At 43.0% G+C, this 23,910-nt stretch overlaps 1 protein-coding gene across 1 annotated transcript in view; it reads right to left on the bottom strand.

Annotated features, from left to right (window-relative positions):
* The window catches only part of LOC132822882 (engulfment and cell motility protein 2), a 193,511-nt gene that overhangs the window by 121,618 nt on the left and 47,983 nt on the right, over nt 1–23,910 (bottom strand). The window contains exon 2 of the mRNA XM_060836266.1: nt 3,709–3,863. Coding sequence (XP_060692249.1) covers nt 3,709–3,786 — 78 coding nt within the window. The 5' untranslated portion in view covers nt 3,787–3,863. The remainder of the gene's footprint in view (nt 1–3,708; nt 3,864–23,910) is intronic.

The raw sequence follows: 23,910 nt of genomic DNA, 5'->3' as shown, positions 1-23,910 counted from the left end.
AATCTTGCACTTGGTTACACAGTGAGCGTGCTCAGTAGCTAAAACCGAGATCTGTGCCTGATATCTCTCAGTGAGCTCTTAATTTAATAGATGCCACCTTTGTTTGAAACAATCCTGATCCCAAATACATTTGCCTGCTTCACAGGAAGTGAGGACAAACAATGTGGTAGTATTCAATCTTGGTTAATAGTGTGACGGGGGCCTTGAATTTAAATCTATAGAGACGGAGGGCAGGGTAAATAACAAAGGCCACATTTAGAACATGGGGAGGGGTGGAGAATGCAGATAGCTCCTATTACAAGAACACTTTATGGAAGAAGTGGATGATAAACAACCTCATTGATAGCCGTAATGGCATCATCTCACGGCAGGGGTGCATATCCACTCATCCTGGAGGTCACTGTCTGTGGATGTATATTATTTAAATATTGAATATAGTAATTTTACATCATCACTTTTACATTGGAGAATTGATTGCCATGGAATTTCTTCAGTTTTGAGTGTTTTGATGATACTCCACTAATTAGGAGAATCTGCTTTTCTATGCCCTCTGCTTTAGTACATCCCCACAGGCCCAGGTCACCCTTCAAAACTAGATCCAGCCATTGAAATGTGAAAAGAGAGTGAATGACAGTAGCTATCCACCCACAGGGTATTGAGCACAATCAAGGTGAAGGTGAAGAGATTTTTAGATACTAAGGGAGTTAGGGCAAGAAAGTAGGGTTGAGCTAAAAGATAATATTTTTATCTAAATGGATTGCCACATGTACCGAGGCACAGTGAAAAAAGCTTTGTCTTGCGAGCAGTACAGGCAGATCACAGAGTTAAGTTGCATAGATAAGTAAATAACAGGTAAACAGCGGCAAAAACAAAAACACAGGTACAGGTGAATGTTAAGAGTTTGTGAGTCCATTCAGTATTCTAACAACAACAGGGTAGAAACTGTTACGAAACCGGATGGTGGGTGTGTTCAGGCTTCTGTACATCTCCCAGATGGTAGAGGCTGTAGAAAAACATTGCCAAGGTGGGATGGATCTTTGAGAATGCTGGCGACCTTTCCTTGTCACAGGGCCTGGTAGATGGATTCTATAGATGGGAGGTTGATCTTTGTGATCGTCTGGGCCAAGCTCACCACTCTCTGTAACTGTCTCTGATCTTGAATGGTACAGTTGCCATACCAAGTCAGGCTTTGAGTAAAGGGTTAAAACATTGCTCCTGCCTCCTAGTGGGAGGTTGAGAGTCCTAGTTTGGCTTGATCCTATTTTCATTTGCTATCTATATAGTATTTGCTTTAAAGAGCAAACTGGATATCTAATTCAGGATATTTTCATTCAGGCCTCGCTCAGGGACATAGATGGCACTGCAAGAGTGGAGTAGAAGTTACTTAACTGAAAATGTGTTGCTGGAAAAGCGCAGGTCAGGCAGCATCCAAGGAGCAGGAGAATCGACGTTTTGGGCATGAGCCCTTCTTCATGACCTGCTGCGCTTTTCCAGCAACACATTTTCAGTTCTGATCTCCAGCATCTGCAGTCCTCACTTTCTCCTAGAAACTACTTAAACCAATTCAGACTACAAACTAAACTTGGGGCCTCCTGGTGCTGTATGGTGACTTATTCAGCCGCAAACAGATACTGATTGAAATCTTACATTATGATCCCTCAGTGACTAATGAGCAACCTGGCAGCATGCTGAGCAATTCGATTGCAGCTCTGTAGTCAGGTTCCAACCTCAGCAACCACAAGATGATGCACAGCTGATAGTAACAGGATGGACCCAGCGATGGCATTATACTGTTGAAACAACTTACCGAACGATTCTAACTTTCATAATTTTGTTTCTGTGGATCAATTTCTTTCTGGTACACTATTGCTTTCTTAAGGACAGTTAGGAATGGGAAATAAATGCTAACTTTGCCAGCCATGACCATTTTCTGTATAAAATAAAATCTCCTGATAAATATCTATGTTTTGTTTTTTGTGAAGCACTTTTGAGGATTAGGCTGTATTTTCCAAGCAGGCCGTAGTCACTCAGAGGCCAGGTTAATACAAGTTATTTGTAATGCAGTGCCCTTGCTACTAGACCCCGAAGAGTGAATTTCACAACCAACCACATTCCACCAAGCTTAATCCTTACCACCTCTTCTGGATGACATTCTACTGCTCTTGGATCAGCCTCTGAAAGCAAGGTTTAGTCTTTAACCTGAATCACCTGCATTGAAAACACTCAAAGTTCAACCCACCACCTCAGAGTTGGCAAAGACTTCCACACAATCGATCAGTATGGATATGGGGTTAAACCAAGATCCGAGCAGTGGAAGGTTCTTCTGCAATACCATGAACACCAGTTTCCTCATATACCTTGTTGGGCATGGACAAGGAAACTCAAACATTGCAGAATAAAGGCAATCCCACAGAACAGTAATATCCAGCCCAGCACCAGCACGCAACACCCAGTTGTTTTATTTATTTCATGTATCCAAGGTTGTCTGCTTTAAGTGGTCATAACCTAAAGAATAGCAAGTGTCAGCAACAGTAGCTTGGATTTATTTATACCACATTTAAAATATCCCAAGGCACTTCACAGAAGCATAATCAGACAAAAAGTGATGCCAAGACAATAAAAATTAGCATTGGTGGTGAAAGACTTGGTGGAAGAGGTTGTGTGTTAACAAGCACCATAAAGGACAAAGAAAAGCATAGACATTAAGGAAAGGAGTTGCAGGGTTTGGGATATAGGAAGCTGAAAGCACTGCCGCCAATGGAAAGAAACGTGGCTGATGTACAAGAATACTGATTTGAAACAATGCAGGGGGCATCATAATTAAGTAAGATCTGTCCTCACCTTAAATTAACACACCAGCACTAGTCAGCAGGAATAAACAGACAGCAATCAAGAATACAATCCCTAATGTATCGCTCTTATTTTAACAGTTCACTGCCAAAGGGATGATATTCTGACTAAGCAGAGTCCAACCAAGCAGCTTTAGCTTGATTCATATGAAAAAATAAATCTCATTAACAGGTAGCAGCTGGCAAACATGCTGCCTGCAGTGATGTGTGACTTCCTAGAACCAGCTGCCTCTCCACCCAGATGTTCCAAGCCAGCATCAAATTTACAGTCCCCAAGCTCAATTGATAGCAAGTTCAAAACTGCCGGTGCGGTGTGTCACGTTGCATCGTACACTCTGCTGTAGTATCAAACACAATCTCAGCAAAGTGTGACAGACTGTCAACCTTCTACAAGGCACAAGTCTGCTCACCTCGTGAATGCAGTTCCAACAACACTCAAGAAGCTCGACATCATCTAGGATACAGCAGCTGCTTGATCAGCACCCTATTAATCACCTTCAACACTTACTCCCACCACCACCACCGACACACAGTGGCAGCTATTTGCACCATTTACTAGATGCACTGCAGCATCACACCAAAGCCTTCTTTAATGCCAGCTTCCAAACCCATCTTTTCTACCTTCTGGAAGGACATGGGCAGCAGATACATGGGAACACCACCCCCTGCAAATTTCCCAAGTCATGTACCAATCTAACTTTGAACAATGTCATCATTCCTTTAGTACTGCTGGATATTCCTTCAAAACAATATCTATTCCCCCTAAATGATTATACTCTGGCTCTTTTATAAACACTTTGTGCAAATGTTAACATTACTGACTTCCAGCCAGCGTTCACTGGATCTTCTGGACGCTCACCTGGTCTATCTCAATCAGCTGGGCATTGGCTCCTGGCCATTCGATCGCCACCTTCACGATGTCTGATGGGGGCGGCATTGGGACAAACAGTCCAGCTTGTACTCTCAAACAGGTCAAAGGGATGGACCAGCACCTTGAGACATCAGAGGTTGAACCTATGCAGCAGAGCAATGTAAAATTAAAAAGCTGTAATTGAACATTTTCCAACTGGTTATATTTACTCCTTAAATGTATAACTTAGGTTCACAGATCTGAAAGTCCAGCTTTAATTAAGAGTTAGCCGATCCCTGGAGGAGTGCCACAATAGATCTTAGGCCCTGGACATGAAAATGAAGAAAGAGCTAGTAGACTCCACACTGCTGGAAGGAGAAAGTGAGGACTGCAGATGCTGGAGATGAGAGCTGAAAATGTGTTGCTGGAAAGGCGCAGCAGGTCAGGCAGCATCCAAGGAGCAGGAGAATTGACATTTCGGGCATGAGCCCTTCTTCCTGACCTCTCCGCCCCCACCCCCACTCCGGCCTATCACCCTCACCTTAACTACCTTCCACCTATCACATTTCCAACACCCCTCCCCCAAGTCCCTCCTCCCTATCTTTTATCTTGGCCTGCTGGACACACTCTCCTCATTCCTGAGGAAGGGCTCATGCCCGAAATGTTGGTTCTCCTGCTCCTTGGATGCTGCCTGACCTGCTGCGCCTTTCCAGCAACACATTTTCAGCTCCACACTGCTGGAAACCACACATGCCTAACATTAAGTACAGATGGAATTCACTGGTGATACACTCAAAACCAAAGTGACCTGTTCGCACTATAAGCTCACAGCGCAGGAGGCCATTCAGCCCATTGTGCCTGGGCAAGCTCTTATAAAGAGGCAACTTATTAGTCCCACTCCCCCGTTCTTTTCCCATACCTTTGCAAATCCTCCCCTTTTGGAGGTTATATCAAATTCCCTATTGAAAGTAAGATTATTTGACAATTTCCGCGACATTTTTTTGGACTGCTTAATAGCTGTGGAAATGCACCATGGTGGGGATCATTATATTCAGGCTCGGAGAGGGGGATGACACAGAAAATGACAACAGAAACCCATTGAAGAAAAAAATGCAGAGAGAGAACAGGAAAACAAAATGACTAAACATATGACACTGCAGAATTAAACTTCAGGCTAGTGGAAGTAGGTGATACCAGTGGTCAAAACATAATGTGTTATAATTCAGGTCATTACAGACCTGAAAAAGACATTATAGCCTGCAACCTATGACTCACCTGATGCCTCGCCACTCAGTTCAAGGAGGCCTGTCCAAAAACAAAGTTAAGAATTGTCCTGTCACAACTCCCAGATGGGAAAGGGAAGTTGGTTGAACCATTGAACAGTATTATAATCTTCTATCTATTATTAAGAAATAGAAGTATGATTTTTTACATCAATTACATATGATATATATATCTCATTGCTTTAAAGCGACAGATACAAAAAATGGTAGACATTTGGCCCAATGCCCTAAATAGATACATTGACTCAAGGACTCAAATCCCAGGGGCAGGAGACATTTGTACAATTCTGGTATGTTGAATTGTTAAGATGGAATTGTTAGCGTCTGAACCAAGACTGACGTGACCGAGCAGTAGGTTTGCTGCAGGCTTGCGGTATCTGAACAGATAGCTTGCTCTATCCACTTACCCCATACAGCCCTGACAACCTCTAAAATCAAAGTTTTAGGGAGGGGGGTGGAATCACAAAGGCGTTTCTTGGGACATACAATCACTGGATCACACAGCACTAATCATTCCAAATGTTCCATTGAACTGCATCCACACTCATTGCAATTACTTTCATTTTTAAATCCCCAGAGTGAGATGGGTAGGAGTTCCATTGGGTCGAGGGAGAAGAGAAAAACATTTAAGAAAAGAAAAGGTCAGCTCCCAGATTCCACAGCCAAGATTCCAGTGAGAAAGTAACGAATTTGTTCAACACTCTTGCAGTTCCACATCTAGCCTCACAAAGATACAGAGACAGGACAAACACATTTAACGCCTATTAGCTTATGCATCATAGTACTGGTGAAAAGGTTGGGGGAGGGGGGTGGTGATGGGGTTGGAGGAGAGGAAGAAAAAAAAACCAAGAACCTGTGCAACAGTTATTCTTTCCCAACATTTTGGAGAAGCTTGGGCTCTCTTCCTCATTATTTTGGTGTCATTTAACCACCACCACTCAAAATGACCTTCAATCCAATTTCTTCAAAGTCATCAGTTCCTTACAAGGTGAGAGTGTGAACCTTCACACAGTTTAGTAGAAATCGCACAATATGGTTGTGGAAATATACTTACTCTCAATCCCCGATCGATATTGACCATGGGCCACCCTAACCCCACAAGCTATTTCTGATGGTGGTCAGATGGTAGCGGAGTGGATTATGTTACCACCCAACAAAATAAATGTCTTTTCTTTCCACTCTCTACCCCCAGCTCTCAACCAGCAACAGCAAACGATACCACCCATCACCTCTGGGTTGCTAGCTCAGTACTATGTTGATTAGGCTGTGATCTGTATTGCATACCAGTCACACAGTACTGGGACACATTACAAGTGTAAACAATGAATGGGTATCCAAAGACTGAAAGAAGCACACACTCAAATTCTAAGGCTACTTAAGCATGCTTAGGAATAAGTACACGCAAAAACTAGGAGACTACAGTCTCAATCTTTGCAATGGTAGAATAAAGTGAAGATCTGGGAGGCTTTGAAGATTCCATGCATTGGAGGATGGAGAGTATAGAGGCAACAAACAATTGATGAAGAATACAAAGTTAGTAAAGCAGAGGCAAGAAGCACTGAGCCATCATGCCATACTTACTTCTTAAATATTTCCAAGGAATCTGACTGTATTAGAAGGATAGGGGAGATGTTTAAAAATGTGTTGCTGGAAAAGCACAGCAGGTCAGCCAGCATCAAAGGAGCAGGAAAATCGACGTTTCAGGCATAAGCTCTTCCTCAGGAATATGCCCGAAAAGTCGATTCTCCTTCTCCTTTGATGCTGCCTGACCTGCTGCGCTTTTCCAGCAACACATTTTGAAGCTCTGATCTCCAGCATCTGCAGTCCTTACTTTCTCCTAGGGGAGACGTTTGCAAGGGTTAGGACCCGAGTAACCTTGATGCCCTACCAAGGCACACATCCACGTCAAATGGAGGTGGGGAAGGGAGACTAGTTTCCCAGGGCTCTCAAAGTTCCACTAACAACTACAAATAGTTGGTTGTTCACACCAACGACCAGCAGTGTGCGATAATAACACTTCTAATGTGTTCTGTCTGGAAATACAGAAAAAGATAGAAGGTCCCAGTAAATGAGTAGGACAACAGTTCAGAGACCAGCAAGACGCGTGACAAACCCATAGCCACAGTCACCACAATGGTCTGTAAGGTGATGTGACCAGTCTCTTGTGAATAGTCTGGGCTTCACACATTAGAAACTTGAGTTAATCATGGAAGTTGACAGTCAAACAATAGGAGCTACACAACAGTTTGACTCTCCTAGCACCAACTCAATTATGAATAGTGACCAGAAAAAGCTCTTACTTAAAAAAAAACTTATAAATTTATGACAAAGTCACTCAAAACTCAAAAAAAAGAGGTCAACTATTGGGCCTGTTATACCCAGTGGAAGAGGTAGTTTCTTGAGATTAAGAACATGGAATATAAGAACTTTTATATCAGGTTAAGAAAAACTTGATAACTGCATACCGATCATGGAAAAACACTGTTGAGATAATAGGATTGACAGAAGCAAAAAATTAGTCAGATTAAGAAAAATAGGAGTTTTGCATGACTTCTCGTGAGGTCATAGTTTTTAAAGGATGGAAAGAGGCCCTTCAGGCCATCGTGTCCATGCCAATCATCTAATATCCATCTCATCTATTCTTATGTTCTAGCACTTGGCCCGTAATCTTATATGCCATGGCACTTCAAGTGTTTATCTGAAAGTCCTTACATGCCACATAGGTTTCCATCTCCACTACCATATTGGAAAGTGAGTTTCAGATGCCCACAAATGACTGTGTTTTCACCTAGAGTCATAATTGTAGAACTGTACAGAATGGAAACAGACCCCTCAGTCCAATTCATCCATGCTGACCAGATATCCTAATCTGTTCTAGTCCCATTTGCCAGCATTTGGCCCATATCTCTTTAAACCCTTCCTATTCATGTACCCTTCCAGATGCCTTTTAAAATGTTGTAATTGTACCCACCTCCACCACTTCCTCCGACAGCTCATTCCATACACACACCACCCTCTGAGTAAACAAGTTGCCCCTCAGATCCCTTTTAAGTCTTTCCCCTTTCACCTTAAACCTATACCCTCTGGTTTTGGATTCCCCTACCCTGGGAAAAAAGATCTTGGCTATATACCCTGTCATCCTCCTCACAAATGTATGCTCCTGTATAATATCAGCCCCTCAGCCTCCAGGGAAACAAGCCCCAGCCTATTCAGCCTCTCCCTGTAGCTCAAACCCTGTAATACTGGCAAAATCCTTGTAAATCTTTTCTGAACCCTTTCAAGTTGAACAATATGCTCTTTACAGGAGCGAGACCAGTGTTGAATGCAGTATTCGAAAAGTGGCCTAACAATGTCCCTCTAAACCTCCTGCTCTTTACTTTTAAACTGTGCGTCCTGGCAATTGACTCCTCTACCAAGGGAAAACGTTTCTCCCTATCTATCCCATCCATGCCCTCAGAACTTTGTATACCTCAAATCAGAGCCCCGTAGCCTTCTCTACTCCAAGGAAAGACAACCCCAGCCTGTCCAGCCTCCCTTCAGAACTGAAAAAAGGAATTTATTTGAAAACTAGAAATCATAAGATACAAATAATTAATTGATTGTGAAAAATGACTTAAGAGCTAAAAGTATCTGTAAAGGAACTTTAATCTAGCCTTAGATTGAGAAATGAAGGAAGGAAAAAAGAAGAGACAGATATGATTTATTTCTCAAAGTGATTGATTCTGAGAAACCCTATCTTTAAGCAGCAAAATAGATTATACACTTGAAGAAATCCAGGCTGTGAATAGAGAAATGAACTAGATTAAGTAATGGTGAAATCCCATTCAGAACAGTATGAAGAACTGGAAGCAGGATCAAAGACAAGACCAAAAGACTGAAAGGGTGAATAAGGGAAGTGATGGGCAGAGGAATAAAAGACATGGATCAAACAAAGTCACAATGGGAAAACAAAAGTAGGAATGAGACAAGGAACATTAAAAAAAAACAAGGCTTAACACTTTCCGCCTGAATGCATGTTGCATTCAAAATAAAAAGGCTGAATTAATCACACAAATGGATGTAACCTGTGTGATGTGGCTGGGGGCTACAGGGGGACGAGGGATGGCAACTGGCCATTCATTTGTACTCCGTGTGTAGGAAGGGCAGACAAAAAGGAAAAGGGAATGGAGTTGAATTACTGGTTAAAGAGGACTTGCACAATATCGAGGAAAGACATTAGCTCAATGTCGAGTCTGGGTGGGCAGACTTGAGAAATACCAAGGGGTAAAACATTTTAGTGGTGTGATATACAGGGAGCAAACTGCAGTGGTAATGTTGAGAATGTTGTTAAATAGGAAATCAGTGATATATACCATAAAAGGAACATTTGTAATTTTGGGTTTTTAATCTTCATATAGATTGGGTGAAACAAATTAGTCACAATACCATAGAGGAGGAATTCCTGGAGTGTATACGATTTGGTTTTCTGGACCAATATATTGAGGAACCAAATAGAGAAAAGGCCATCCTAGACTGGATACTATGCAATGTGAATGGAATAATTAGTAATGTAGTTGTGAGAGATGTCTTGACATTGAGCGGCCATAACATGATAGATTTCTTCATCAAGATGAGGAGTAAGGTAGTAGATTCTGAGACTAGGATCCTCCATTTTAATAAAGTAAACTACAATGGTATGAGGCACACGTTGACCGTGAAGGATTGGGAAATGCTACCGAAAGAAATGGCAGTGGGAAGAGCAAACATTTAAAGAATGAATGGGTGAACCACAACAACTATTTATTCCTGTCTGACGCAGGCAAGTTAGAAATTGGATGCAAAAGAAAAATGCAAACAAATTGTCAAGGGAAAAAGAAAGACCTGAGGATTGTGAACACTTTAGAAGTCAGCAATGGAGAACCAAGTGATAGATTAAGAAGAGGGAAATTGAGTAAACTTGCAGTGAACATAAGAACTGACTGTAAAGGTTTCTGTAGGTGTGTACGGACAAAAATATTTGTGAAAGGTAATGTAGGTCCCTTACATTGGAAACAGGAAAAGTTTATAATTGGGAACAATAAAATGGCTGATAACCTAAATCCATATTTATCTTCTGTCTTCACAAAGGAGGACACAAGCAACATACCCAAAATGATGGTTAACCCAGGATTTAGTGAGAGGGAGGAACTGAAGTAAATCTCTATTCCTAGGGCAAGTGCTGGAGAAATTGATGGGATTGAAAGCTGATAAATCCCCAGGGTCTGATAACCTACGTCACAAAGGACTTAAAGAAGGGGCCCTAGAAACATTGGATGCATGGATCATCTTCCAAGATTCCTTAGATTCTGGAACAGTTCCTACAGATTGGAGAGGAGCTAATGTAACCTCATCATTTAAAAACGTAAGTTGAGAGAAAACAGGAAATTATAAATGGGTTAGTCTGCCATACGTAGTGGGCAAAATGCTCGAGTCCATTATCCAGGATTTTACAGCACAGTACTTAGAAAACAGAGACAGGATCGGGCAGAGTCAGCATGGATTTACAAAAGGGAAATCATGCTTGACAAATCAACTCAAATTCTTCAAGGATGGAAGTAGTAGAGTTGATCAGGGGATTGAATGGTTGTGGTTTATTTGTACCTTCAGAAAGTTTTTGACAAAATCCCATGGAAGAGATTAATGCCTACAATTAAAGCCCATGGGATTGGGGGTAATATATAGAGACGGATAGAAAACTGGTTAGCAGACATGAAACAAAGAGTAGGAATAAATGGGTATTTTTCCAAATGGCAGGGGGGTACTGCAAGGATTGGTACTAGAACTCAGTTATTCACAATATATATTAATGAATTAGGTGAGGGAACTAAATGCATTTTTTTAAATTTGCAGGTGACCCAAAGCTGGGTGGGAGACTGAGCTGTGAGGAGGAGACAGTGATGTCACAGTGTGATTGGACAGGCTGAGTGAATGGGCAAATGCAGGGCACATGCAGTATTACGCTGAGCAAAAGTGAGGACTGCAGATGCTGGAAACCAGAGTTTAGATCAGAGTGGTACTGGAAAGCACAGCAGGTCAGGCAGCATCCGAGGAGCAGGAAAATCGACGTTTCGGACAAAAGCCCTTCATCAGGAATGATGATATTTGGCTGATAAATTTGAGGGTAATCACTTTGGCAGCAAACAATAGGATGGTAGATTATGACTTGAATGGCTATAAATTGAGAAAGGGAAATGTTCAATGAGACCTGGTGTCCTTGTGCACCAGTCACTGAAAGTAAGTACATGATGCAGCAAGCAGTAAAGAAGTCAAAATGTAGAAAATAAACAAATGACTACCAATACTGGAAATTGCTGGAAAACTCAACAGATCTGACAGCATCTTTGGAGAGAAAGCAGAGTTAATGTTTCAGGTCCAGCACCCTTTCTTCAGAATCCAATATATATTTTGACCTTCATAATGAGAGGATTCAAGTACAGGTAAAACAATGTCTTGCTGTAATTATACAGGGAATTGGTGAGAAACATTAACCAAAACTGATAACAAATTTGTTATCAAATATATACGAGAAGATACATTTCAAGTGACTTGTGTCATTCGTTATTCATCAGGTTACTAAAGATGCCTAAAGCAATGGAGTGTGATCATTTGAAAACTAGAAGCTCAAAAAGCAGAATGTTCTCATGGGAGAGAGGGGCCAGCAAGTGGTCATTGTCCACATTGGAACCAACGACATAGGAAGGGAAAAGGTTGAGATTCTGAAGGGAGATTACAGAGAGTTAGGCAGAAATTTAAAAAGGAGGTCCTCAAGGGTAGTAATATCTGGATTACTCTCAGTGCTATGAGCTAGTGAGGGCAGGAATAGGAGGATAGAGCAGATGAATGCATGGCCGGGGAGCTGGTGCATGGGAAAAGGATTCACATGTTCGGATCATTGGAATCTCTCTTGGGGTAGAAGTGACCTGTACAAGAAGGACGGATTACACTTAAATTGGAAGGGGACTAATATACTGGCAGGGAGATTAGCTAGAACTGCTTGGGAGGAATTAAACTACTAAGGTAGGGGTGTGTGTGTGTGTGTGTGTGTGTGTGTGTGTGTGTGTGTGTGTGTGTGTGTGTGTGTGTGTGTGTGTGTGTGTGTGTGTGTGTCTCTCTCTCTCTCTCGCACGGAACAGCAGTGAGTCAAACAGTCAGGGCAGGCAGGGACAAGGTCGGACTAATAAATTAAACTGCATTTATTTCAATGCAAGGGGCCGAACAGGGAAGGCAGATGAACTCAGGGCGTGGTTAGGAACATGGGAATGGGATATCCTAGCAATTACAGAAATATGGCTCAGGGATGGGCAGGACTAGCAGCTTAATGTTCCAGGATACAAATGCTACAGGAAGGATAGAAAGGGAGGCAAGAGAGGAGGGGGAGTGGCATTTTTGATAAGGGATAGTATTACAGCTGTGTTGAGGGAGGATATTCCCGGAAATACATTCAGGGAAGTTATTTGGGTGGAACTGAGAAATAAGAAAGGGATGATCACCTTATTGGGATTGTATTATAGACCCCCTAATAGTCAGAGGGAAATTGAGAAACAAACTTGTAAGGAGATCTCAGTTGTCTGTAAGAATTATAGGGTAGTTATGGTAGGGGATTTTAACTTTCCAAACATAACCTGAGACTGCCATAGTGTTAAAGGTTTAGATGGAGAGGAATTTGTTAAATGGGTACAAGACAATTTTCTGATTCAGTATGTGGATGTACCTACTAGAGAAGGTGCAAAACTTGACCTACTCTTGGGAAATAAGGCAGGGCAGGTGACTGAGGTGTCAGTGGGGGAGCAGTTTGGGGCCAGCGACCATAATTCTATTTGTTTTAAAATAGTGATGGAAAAGGATAGACCAGATCTAAAAGTTGAAGTTCTAAATTGAAGAAAGGCCAATTTTGACGGTATTAGGCAAGAACTTTTGAAAGCTGATTGGAGGCAGGTGTTCACAGGTAAAGGGACGGCTGGAAAATGGGAAGCCTTCAGAAATGAGATAACAAGAATCCAGAGAAAGTATATTCCTGTCAGGATGAAAGGGAAGGCTGGTAGGTACAGGGAATGCTGGATGACTAAAGAAATTGAGGGTTCGGTTAAGAAAAAGAAGGAAGCATATGTCAGGTACAGACAGGATAGATCGAGTGAATCCTTAGAAGAGTATAAAGGAAGTAGGGGTATACTTAAGAAGGAAATCAGGAGGGCAAAAACAGGACATGAGATACCTTTAGCAAATAGAATTAAGGAGAATCCAAAGGGTTTTTACAAATATATTAAGGACAAAAGGGTAACTAGGGAGAGAATAGGGCCCCTCAAAGATCAGCAAGGTGGCCTTTGTGTGAAGCCACAGAAAATGGGGGAGATACTAAATGAATATTTTGCATCAGTTTTTACTGTGGAAAAGGATATGGAAGATATAGACTGTAGGGAAATAGATGGTGACATCTTGCAAAATGTCCAGATTACAGAGGAGGAAGTCCTGAATGTCTTGCAACGCATAAAGGTGGATAAATCCCCAGGACCTGATCAGGTATACCCAAGAACTCTGTGGGAAGCCAGAGAACTGATTGCTGGGCCTCTTGCCGAGATATTTGTATCATCAATAGTCACAGGTGAAGTTCTGGAAGACTGGATGTTGGCAAACATGGTGCCACTGTTTAAGAAGGGTGGTAAAGACAAGCCAGGGAACTATAGACCGGTGAGCCTGACCTTGGTGGTAGGCAAGTTGTTGGAGGGAATCCTGAGGGACAGAATGTACATGTATTTGGAAAGGCAAGGACTGATTAGGGATCGTCAACATGGCTTTGTGCATGGGAAATCATGCCTCACAAACTTGATTGAGGTTTTTGAAGAAGTAACAAAGAGGAGTGATGAAGTCAGAGCAGTAGATGTGATCTATATGGACTTCAGTAAGGCGTTCGACAAGGTTCCCCATGGGAGACTGATTAGCAAGGTTAGATCTCACGGAATACAGGGAGAACTAGCCATTTGGATACAGAGCTGGCTCAAAGGTAGAAGACAGAGGGTGGTGTTGGAGGGTTGTTTTTCAGACTGGAGGCCTGTGACCAGTGGAGTGCCACAAGGATCCGTGAAGGGCCCTCAACGTTTTGTCATTTACATAAATGATTTGGATGCAAGCATAAGAGGTACAGTTACTAAGTTTGCCAAGATGACACCAAAATTGGAGGTGTAGTGGACAGTAAAGAGGATTACCTTAGATTACAACAGGATCTGGACCAGATGGGCCAATGAACTGAGAAGTGGCAGATGGAGTTTAATTCAGATAAATGTGAGGTGCTGCATTTTGGTAAAGCAAATCTTAGCAGGACTTACACACTTAATGGTAAGGTCCTAGGGAGTGTTGCTGAACAAAGACCTTGGAGTGCAGGTTCATGGCACCTTGAAAGTAGAGTCGCAGGTAGATAGGATAATGAAGGAGGCGTTTGGTATGCTTTCTTTTATTGGTCAGAGTATTGAGTACAGGAGTTGGGAGGTCATGTTGTGGCTGTACAGGACATTGGTTAGGCCAATGTTGGAATATTGCATGCACTTCTGGTCTCCTTCCTATCGGAAAGATGTTGTGAAACTTGAAAGGGTTGGGAAAAGATTTACAAGGATGTTGCCAGGGTTGGAGGATTTGAGCTATAGGGAGAGGCTGAACAGGCTGGGGTTGTTTTCCCTGGAATGTCAGAGGCTGAGGGGTGACCTTATAGAGGTTTACAAAATTATGATGAGCATGAATAGGATAAATAGACAAAGTCTTTTCCCTGGGGTCAGGGAGTCCAGAACTAGAGGGCATAGGTTTAGGGTGTGAGAGGAAAGATATAAAAGAGACCTAAGGGGCAACTTTTTCATGCAGAGGGTGGTACATGTATAGAATGAGCTGCCAGAGGATGTGGTGGAGGCTGGTACAATTGCAACATTTAAGAGGCATTTGGATGGGTATATGAATAGGAAGGGTTTGGAGGGATATGGGCCGGGTGCTGGCAGGTGGGACTAGATTGGGTTGGGATATCTGGTCAGCATGGACAGGTTGGACCGAAGGGTCTGTTTCTATGCTGTACATCTATGACTCTAAGTTGTCTAAGGTGATTGAAAATCATAATAGGAAGGAATAATAGCACATTTAAAGAAAGACAAAGTTAAAAATTACACAACACCAGGTTATAGTCCAACAGGTTTATTTGGAAGCACTAGTTTTGGGAGCACTGTTCCTTCGTCAGACCCTCGTCAGAGAAACACCTGATGAAAGAGCAGTGCTCCAAAAGCTAGTGCTTCCAAATAAATCTATCACCTGGTTTTGTGTAATTTTTAACCTTCCTCAGAACACACTGGAGCCAAAACATTAACTCTGATTTCTCTTCACGTAAGCTGCCAGACATGCTGAACGTCTCCACCATTGTTTTTGTTTTTGAGTTACAGCATCTACAGTTCTTTTGGTTTTTATTTATGACCATTTACATGTGTTTTATAGACTATGAAAGAGCTTTTGATCAAAGTCATCACCAAAAATTAACAGATGTGTTGTTGAAATGCAACATTCACAGTAAAGATATGTGATTTAGCTACAGTTTATAAAGGATTAATAGCGAGTATCGGTCATGTTGGTAGTGAAAAAGAAAAGAGAACTCCTATCACCAAAATTATTCAATCTAATAACAACAAATACTGAGCATTAAATATAGGCTGTGATCAAAACTGCAGGCAAAAATGTGAACTTGCACCATACTGCAAACACAGGACTGCTAGCAAAGTCAGAAGAGCCCCTCTAAAATATCGTAGATCAAGTAAAATCTAAAAGTTGAGAATAATGGATCGAGTATAAACACCAGAAAAGGCCAACACAACAGGAGAAGGAATACATTTGAAGAAACTAGAATGAAGTTTGAAGTGAATGGTGTGACACTGGAACAAGTCAATAAGTATATCTATTTAAGACCAAGACAGTAGATTATAGATGTGATGCAGAAGTTAGATAAAAAGATCCCAGAAATAATTTTGTGAAGGTGAAGTATGTGTTAATGAGAAATGAGAAATTTGCTCATACATATCTCAATCTTCTGACTCCAAAAATCAGTCTGGGGTCTTATCAAGGTTCAACGTCTCCGTGATGGCATCTCATTCACTTAGACTCCACCCTCTTTCTCATTCTCACATAAAAACATGAGTACCTCACTGAACACTCCTTTCCACTCCAACAGCAGCACAAGCAGATCATTTAGTACTACCACCATCTGCAGCACCCCCCATCCCAACCTCACCTCCCCTACTTCCTTGAATACCTCACCTCAGATCTCTTATACCCACATCTCACAATCCACAGGGGTGACTCACTCAGCTTGGTTCATCATTCTCAGATGTTCTTCACCCCAGACCCCAAAAAGAGAATGATGCTAGACAAAGATGCACTGCAAGTGGAGACAAAACCAATGAAGTAAATTCAATAATTAATGTAGCTCTGAGATCAGCTGATTGGAGAGTACCACATGGTCACCTTCACCACTGGTTAATGGTCATTTGCTCGTCTGTCACAAACTCACTTGTTTTCTGTGTTCCATTGTTGCATATTTAACAGCCTGGCTCCTGTTCTGCTATAAACAAATTATCCAATACATATTTCCTCATGGTGCCACACCACCTTCACTTTCTAGCAATCAAGACTGGTCGTTGCAACTCCAATTCATGGTCTAGCTAACGCTATAAAAAAAATGTAGAAACCTCTGCTAAGCCTACATGCTTTCAATGTTGAGCTTGACCACACAAGTGAACTTATTCCCAATCTTCTTGAGCTCCAGGGTGCTTTGCTTTTTGTTGTCTCTCGGTGAAAATGACAGTACAACTTGGTGCAGTAACAGTACTCTGGCATCCAAGCCAGATGATCTGGATCAAGATATTCAGTCCATAATTTAGGTTAGCACTTCAGCATACCAAGCATTGCATCTGATTTTTTTTTTAAGCTGCAGAAGAGCAAGAAGCAATTAACTTTTTTTCTGTGTCCTGATCAACAATAGTAAAACAGGGTTATGGAGCCTTTATCTCATTGCCTTTTATGGAACTTCAATGTGTGCAGACTGACTGGCATATTTGTCTCGAATAACTAGACAGCAGCTCAACACACACAAGTGCTGGGGATAAAAAAGATACAATAAAAATGCATGTTATTTCTTGGCAGCTTCTTTAAAGAAGTGGCAGGGGAGAAAAGGAGTAGATATGGAGCAAACGTTCTATTTTAGTATACAATACGAAAAAGGACAAACTAACTAGGTTATGAAAGTAGGTTTTAATTATCTCAAATTTCAGGTCAGCTTGGAGTCATATATGTGAAACCAAAGAACTTTTCGTTCTAATCTTAGAAAATTAACATAATTTATACTTAACAATAACCCAGGTAAAATAAATACGATATGTTCATTAATTAAACCTCAGTGTGACTTTCACAATAATGGAATCAGCTCTCTGTTGCTTTCATGGATTAATACATTCGATATGGTGGTACTGAGCTATAGTATTGGGTTGAATGGCCCGAAACGTCGAATTTCCTGTTCCTTGGATGCTGCCTAACCTGCTGTGCTTTAACCAGCAACACATTTTCAGCTGTGATCTCCAGCATCTGCAGACCTCATTTTTTACCCTTGAATGGCTGATCTGTTGATCTCAGAGCCAAAGATAGTTGTTTGTCCTTCTTAGTCTAAATTAATGATAGGCAAATATTAGATCATGGTGCCTGAACATTTGCAAATTTTCATTTTGGCGGTATGAGTTCATGCTCAAACAGCCTGCTGCTCAAAATGCTACAGTATTCAATACCTCGAAGAGTGGAGTGGAGAAGGGAAAAAGAGAATGGGCAAAGGCAAGGAAAAGGAATGACCAGACTGACAAGGTCATTCCTACCAAAATGCAAAAATGACCTACTTGCAAGAATTTTCCACCAGTTACTTATGATTCTTACTGTTTCATTTGCAGCAGTTTGCCCAGTAGAATGCCTTTATTCATTTTCTCTCAATATGGCTACAGAGCTTGGACAATTTCCTTTCTGTTCTATTTTAATATCCTGTCATCTCAGGCATCGATGGTCCAGTGCATTAAATGTCACACTCCAAGTCAGCCCAGGAAGCACATGCTTTCCCCCTGCAACGCCATATTTCCTTTACTCAGGTCACTCTGGCTGCCCCAGAGCCATCAGCACACTGCCCTGAGTTGCACTTAAAAACAGAAGACAAATCATAACTGTCAGCATGATCTCCCATAGGATACATAACATAGCATCTGAACATGTATTTACTATTGCTTGAGTATTGAGAACACTGAACACGACTACTCACACAATTGCTGAAAGGTTAGAGTCTAAATGGATGAATACTTTTCTTGATACATTTCTGGGTTAAAAGATTGTGCTTGAATGCAGGTGTTCAATATGGGATTGAATGCTGCTGTCTATCTTCAGCAACTGCCCCTTCCCAGCTTATTTCATAGACAGCATTGAGGTGCTCGCTTACTGCTGATGATCTGTAGGTTTCAGATAGAGAGGGGACACATATTTTCTTGCAGTTGAAGGGTGAATTCAAATCCAGCAGCAAGCTTTCATTAGTTTAAGATGAAGATTATTTATTCACCCACACTTGCTCCCAATTAACACAGACTCATTCACTCATTTGATCTCTCGTTCTCACCCACAAAAAGAGACTGTTACAGATTCACGGAGTGAACTTTTATTGATTACTGTTCAGTCAGGCTCTATTTTACGATCGAGAGTGTGGTGCTGGAAAAGCACAGCAAGTCTGGCAGCATCCAAGGAACAGGGGAATCGACATTTCAGGCAAATACCCTTAATCAGGAATGAGGCTGGGAGCCTAATGGGTGGAGAGATAAATGGGAATGGGGTGGGACTGGGGAGAAGGCAGCTGAAAGTGCAATAGGTGGATGGAGATGGGGGAAAATGGTGATAGGTCAGAGGGGAGGGTGGAGCGGAGAGGTGGGAAGGAAGATAGATAGGTAGAACAGGTCAAGAGAGCAGTGCTGAGTTGGAAGGGTGGAACTGGGATAAGATGGGGGAGGGGAAATGAGGAAACTGGTGAAATGGGGTTGGAGGGTCCCAAGTTGGAAGATATGCATTCTTCCTCCAGGCATTGGGCGGTTAGGGATTGCTGATGGAAGAGGCCCAGCACCTGCATGTCCTTGGCAGAATGGGAGGGGAGTTGAAGCATTTGGCCACGGGGTGGAGGAGTTGGTTAGTGCGGGTGTCCCAGAGATGTTCTCTGAAGCTCTCTGCGACTAGGCATCCTGGCTCCCCAATGTAGAGGAGGCTGCATGGGGAGCGATGGATACAGTAAATGATATGTGCAATTGCAGGTGAAACTTTGATGGATGTGGAAGGCTCCTTTGGGGCCTTGGACAGGAGGTGAGGGGGGTGGGGGGGGGGGGGGGGGGGGAGAGAGGGTGAGTGCAGGGCAGGTTTTGCAATTTCAGAGGAAGATGCTGGGAAGGGAGGGTGGGTTGGTGGGGTGGCGTGAGCCTAATGATGGAGTTGCGAGGGAACGGTCTTTACGGAAAGAGGATAAGGGTGGGGAGGGAAATATATCTCTGGTGGTGGGGTCCCTTTGTAGGTGGCCGAAATGGCGGAGGATGATGTGATGTATACGGAGGTTGGTGGTGTGGAAGGTGAGGACCAAAGGGTTCTTTGTTGCAGTTGGAGGAGTGGGGTTCAAAGGCGGAGGTGCAGGAAGTGGATGAGATGCACTGGAGGGCATCAACAACCATGTGGGAAGGGAAATTGTAGTCTTTAAAAAAGGAGGCCATCAGGTGTATTCTGTGATGGAACAGTTGGAGGACCAGGCCCACACAGAACACACCAGATGGCCTCCTTTATCAAAGACTGTAATTTACCCTCCCACGTGGTTGATGATGCCCTCTCGCGCATCTCATCCACTTCCTGCTCCTCTGCCCCACCCCTCCAACTGCAACAAGGACAAAACCCCCAGTCCTCACCTTCCACCCCACTGAAACTCCATGTACATCACATCATCCTCCACTATTTGCACTACCTATAACAGAACCCACCACCAGAGATATATTTCCCTCCCCCACCCCTATCCACTTTCCATAAAGACCATTCCCTCTGCGACTCCCTCATTAGGTCCACGCCACCCCACCAACCCACCCTCCCTTCCCAGCACCTTCCCCTGCCACCGTAGGAATTGCAAAACCTGCGCCCACACCTCCCCACTCACCTCCGTCCAAGGCCCCAAAGGAGCCTTCCACATCCATCAAAGTTTCATCAGCACTTCCAGACATCATTTACTGTATCCGTCACTCCTGATGCAGGCTCCTCTACATTGGGGAACCAGGATGCCTAGTCACAGAGTGCTTCTGAGAACCTCTCCAGGACACCCACACCAACCAACCCCACTACCCCATGGCCGGACACTTCACCTCTTCCTCCTACTCCACTGAGATCATGCAGGTTCTGGGCCTTCTCCATCAGCACTCCCGAGCCGCCCAACGCCTGGAGGAAGAACACCTCATCTTCCACATTGATGCCATGGGTTTGGAGGGTACCAATGTGGATTTCACCAGTTTCCTCATTTCCCCCCCCAACCTCATCGTAGACCCAACCTTCCAACTTGGCACCATCTTCATGACCTGTCCATCTTCCTTCCCATCTATCTGCTCCACCCTCCCCGCTGACCTATCACCATTACCCCCAGTTCCATCCATCTATCGCACGCTGAGCTACCTTCCCCGTCCCATCCCCATTTATCTCTCCACACCCTATGCTCCCAGCCTCATTCCTGATGAAGGGCAGTTGCCAGAAACGTCGATTCTCCTGCTCCTTGGATGTTGCCTGACCTGTTGTGCTTTTCCAGCACCACACTCTCGACTCTAATCTGCAATCCTCACTTTCACCTGCTCTATTTTATGATCTCCAGTCTTAAACATGGCATGTGGTGTTTGAAAACGTGTGGTGATTCAAAGGTGAAGAGAAGGTCTTGTAAAGCAAAGGACTCCCTACAGTTCAAGGTTTCTCATAGTTACATTTTTAGCAGCTTGGATCTCAGGTGAACTTTAGACTAGAACAGGTTATGTATTTTGACAGCCTGTTGTCTTGCAGTGAGAGTTTTCAAGTCTGGTTCACAATCAGGCAGAACCACTGAATCCCTCCAGTGCTGCAAGAGGTCACTCAGCCCATTGAATCTACACTGACCCACAAATAGCATCCCGCCCAGACCCATCCCCATAACCCCACATTTACCGTGGCTAACCCACTCAGCCTGCACACCCCCTAGATATTATGGGCAACTCAGCAGGGCTAATCCGCCTAACTGTGGGAGGAAACCAATGCAGACACAGGGAGAATGTGCAAACTACACACAGACAGTCAACCAAGGGTGGAATTGAACCAGAGTCCCTGGTGCTGTGAGACAGCAGTGCTAACCACTGAGCCACCGTGCTGAACTGATGGCTTTTGTGATTCTGTTTGCAAACAGCTCTCAGCCAATCTTTTAAACAGATCAAGAAAACATGGTTGTCTTACCATTTGGCATTTAAGAAATTCAAAGTCTGTTCCAAACAAGGTGTTGTCTTATTTGGTGCTGTGGATTAACCCTTCGGAAGCCCACCTAGACAGATTTGGATTGGGAAAGCAGTTGTTTTAAAATGGGATGTTCATAGTGGCCATTCATCTGCCAGAAATTGAGTTTCAATTGTCCCTTCTGTTTAGTATGAAACGTGAAAATATGTAGTGTGTTGGTCTGTCTTTAAATAGAGAGATGTGTGAATTCTCCAGAAGGCCACAATTGCCCTTGGAGTCATAGAGATATACAGCACGGAAACAGACCCTTCGGTCCAACCCGTCCATGCTGACCAGATATCCCAACCCAATCTAGTCCCACCTGCCAGCACCCGGCCCATATCCCTCCAAATCCTTCCTATTCATATACCCATCCAAATGCCTCTTAAATGTTGCAATTGTACCAGCCTCCACCACATCCTCTGGTAGCTCATTCCATACACATACCACCCTCTGCATGAAAAAGTTGCCCCTTAGGTCTATTTTATATCTTTCCCCCTCACCCTAAACCTATGTCCTCTAGTTCTGGACTCCCCAACCCCAGGAAAATTCTTTGCCTATTTATCCTATCCACACCCCTCATAATTTTGTAAACCTCTATAAGGTCACCCCTCAGCCCCCGACACTCCAGGGAAAACAGCTTCAGCCTGTTCAGCCCCTCCCTGTAGCTCAGATCCTCCAACCCTGGCAACATCCTTGTAAATCTTTTCTGAATCCTTTCAATTTCACAACATCTTTCCGATAGGAAGGAGACCAGAACTGCACGCAATATTGCAACAGTGGCCTAACCAAGGTCCTGTACAGCCATAACATGACCTCCCAACTCCTGTACTCAATACTCTGACCAATAAAGGAAAGCACATCAAATGCCTTCTTCACCATCCTATCTACCTGCGACTCCACTTTCAAGGAGCTATGAAGTAAGGTACCAAGTTTTAAAGACACTGGATGGATTACACAAGCAAGAAGAACAAAACTGTTTAGTTGAGGTTTGCACTAAAAGAAAGGTGAGCTCCGCCAATGGTTAAAGTTAACGGTTCAATCTTCTGTTGGGCTTTGATGTTCAAACTAAATACATCCTCCTCACACTGGGATGATTAGTGTCAAGATGGTTCATGTTTCAAAGCCAGATCTGAAGTTGGACAATTTAATTTCAGGAAATAAAAAGAAACCAGACCAGTGTTTACTTTTGAAGAAAAAAAGACAAAAAAAATGCCAGAATTCTCTAAGGAAGGAGAGATTAAAGAGATTTCCTGATATTTTGTCTATGAAAGTTTAATAATGATAACTACTCAGTGACCAAATATGAATACGTATAATCATTAGTCATGACCAACACATCGTAGACCATGACCCCTTCAGGACTGAATCAGTTCCTTGATGACCAATTTATTTATTTTTCCTTCTCATTTCCCTTGTGGGCTCAGACTTTGCTTTGATTCAACTGCCTCCATTTCATTAAAGTGACCACTTTTTATTTGCCTCCAAGTATCTGCAGTGTATGATGAAGAAGACACATGCAACAAGCCAGAATATACGAACTTCCTCCAACATCCAGAAACATTCACTTTCCAGTAAAGGTCATGTATCACAAATTGGGTGTGGCTACCTTCACTGATATTTCCCCTCATTCCCAAACCCCTCCCACCCAACCATGCCCAGGCCTCAGCAGCTCATTGTAAGATGCCAGGCTTCATCCCTTTGTAATGGTATTAGAAGGAATGGCAATGCAAGCAAAAGAGTTAATTGGGCACAGAAGTTTACTAAATATTATACTGTCACTGATTTACAGTCATAGAGATGTACAGCATGGAAACAGACACCTCGGTCCAACCAGTCCATGCCAACCAGACATCCCAACCCAATCTAGTCCCACCTGCCAGCACCCAGCCAATATCCCTCCAAACCCTTCCTATTCATATACCCATCTAAATGCCTTTTAAATGCAGTCTGAAAAACAACCCTCCACCACCACCCTCTGTCTTCTACCTTTGAGTCAGTTCCGTATCCAAACGGCTAATTCTCCCTGTATTCCATGAGATCTAACCTTGCTAATCAGTCTCCCACGGGGAACCTTGGTGAACACCTTACTGAAGTCCATATAGATCACATCTACCGGTTTGCCCTCATCAATCCTCTTAGTTACTTCTTCAAAAAAACTCAACCAAGTTTGTGAGACATGATTTCCCACGCACAAAGCCATGTTGACTATCCCTAATCAGTCCTTGCCTTTCCAAATACACACACATCCTGTCCCTCAGGATTCCCTCCAACAACTTGCCCACCACCGAGGTCAGGCTCACTGGTCTATATTTCCCTGGCTTGTCCTTACCACCCTTCTTAAACAGTGGCACCA

This window comes from Hemiscyllium ocellatum, chromosome 15 (genome assembly GCF_020745735.1).
Source record: "Hemiscyllium ocellatum isolate sHemOce1 chromosome 15, sHemOce1.pat.X.cur, whole genome shotgun sequence".
Classification (NCBI taxonomy): domain Eukaryota; kingdom Metazoa; phylum Chordata; class Chondrichthyes; order Orectolobiformes; family Hemiscylliidae; genus Hemiscyllium; species Hemiscyllium ocellatum.
Note: the sequence above shows the minus strand (reverse complement) of the source record. Positions and strands in the feature narration are given on the sequence as shown.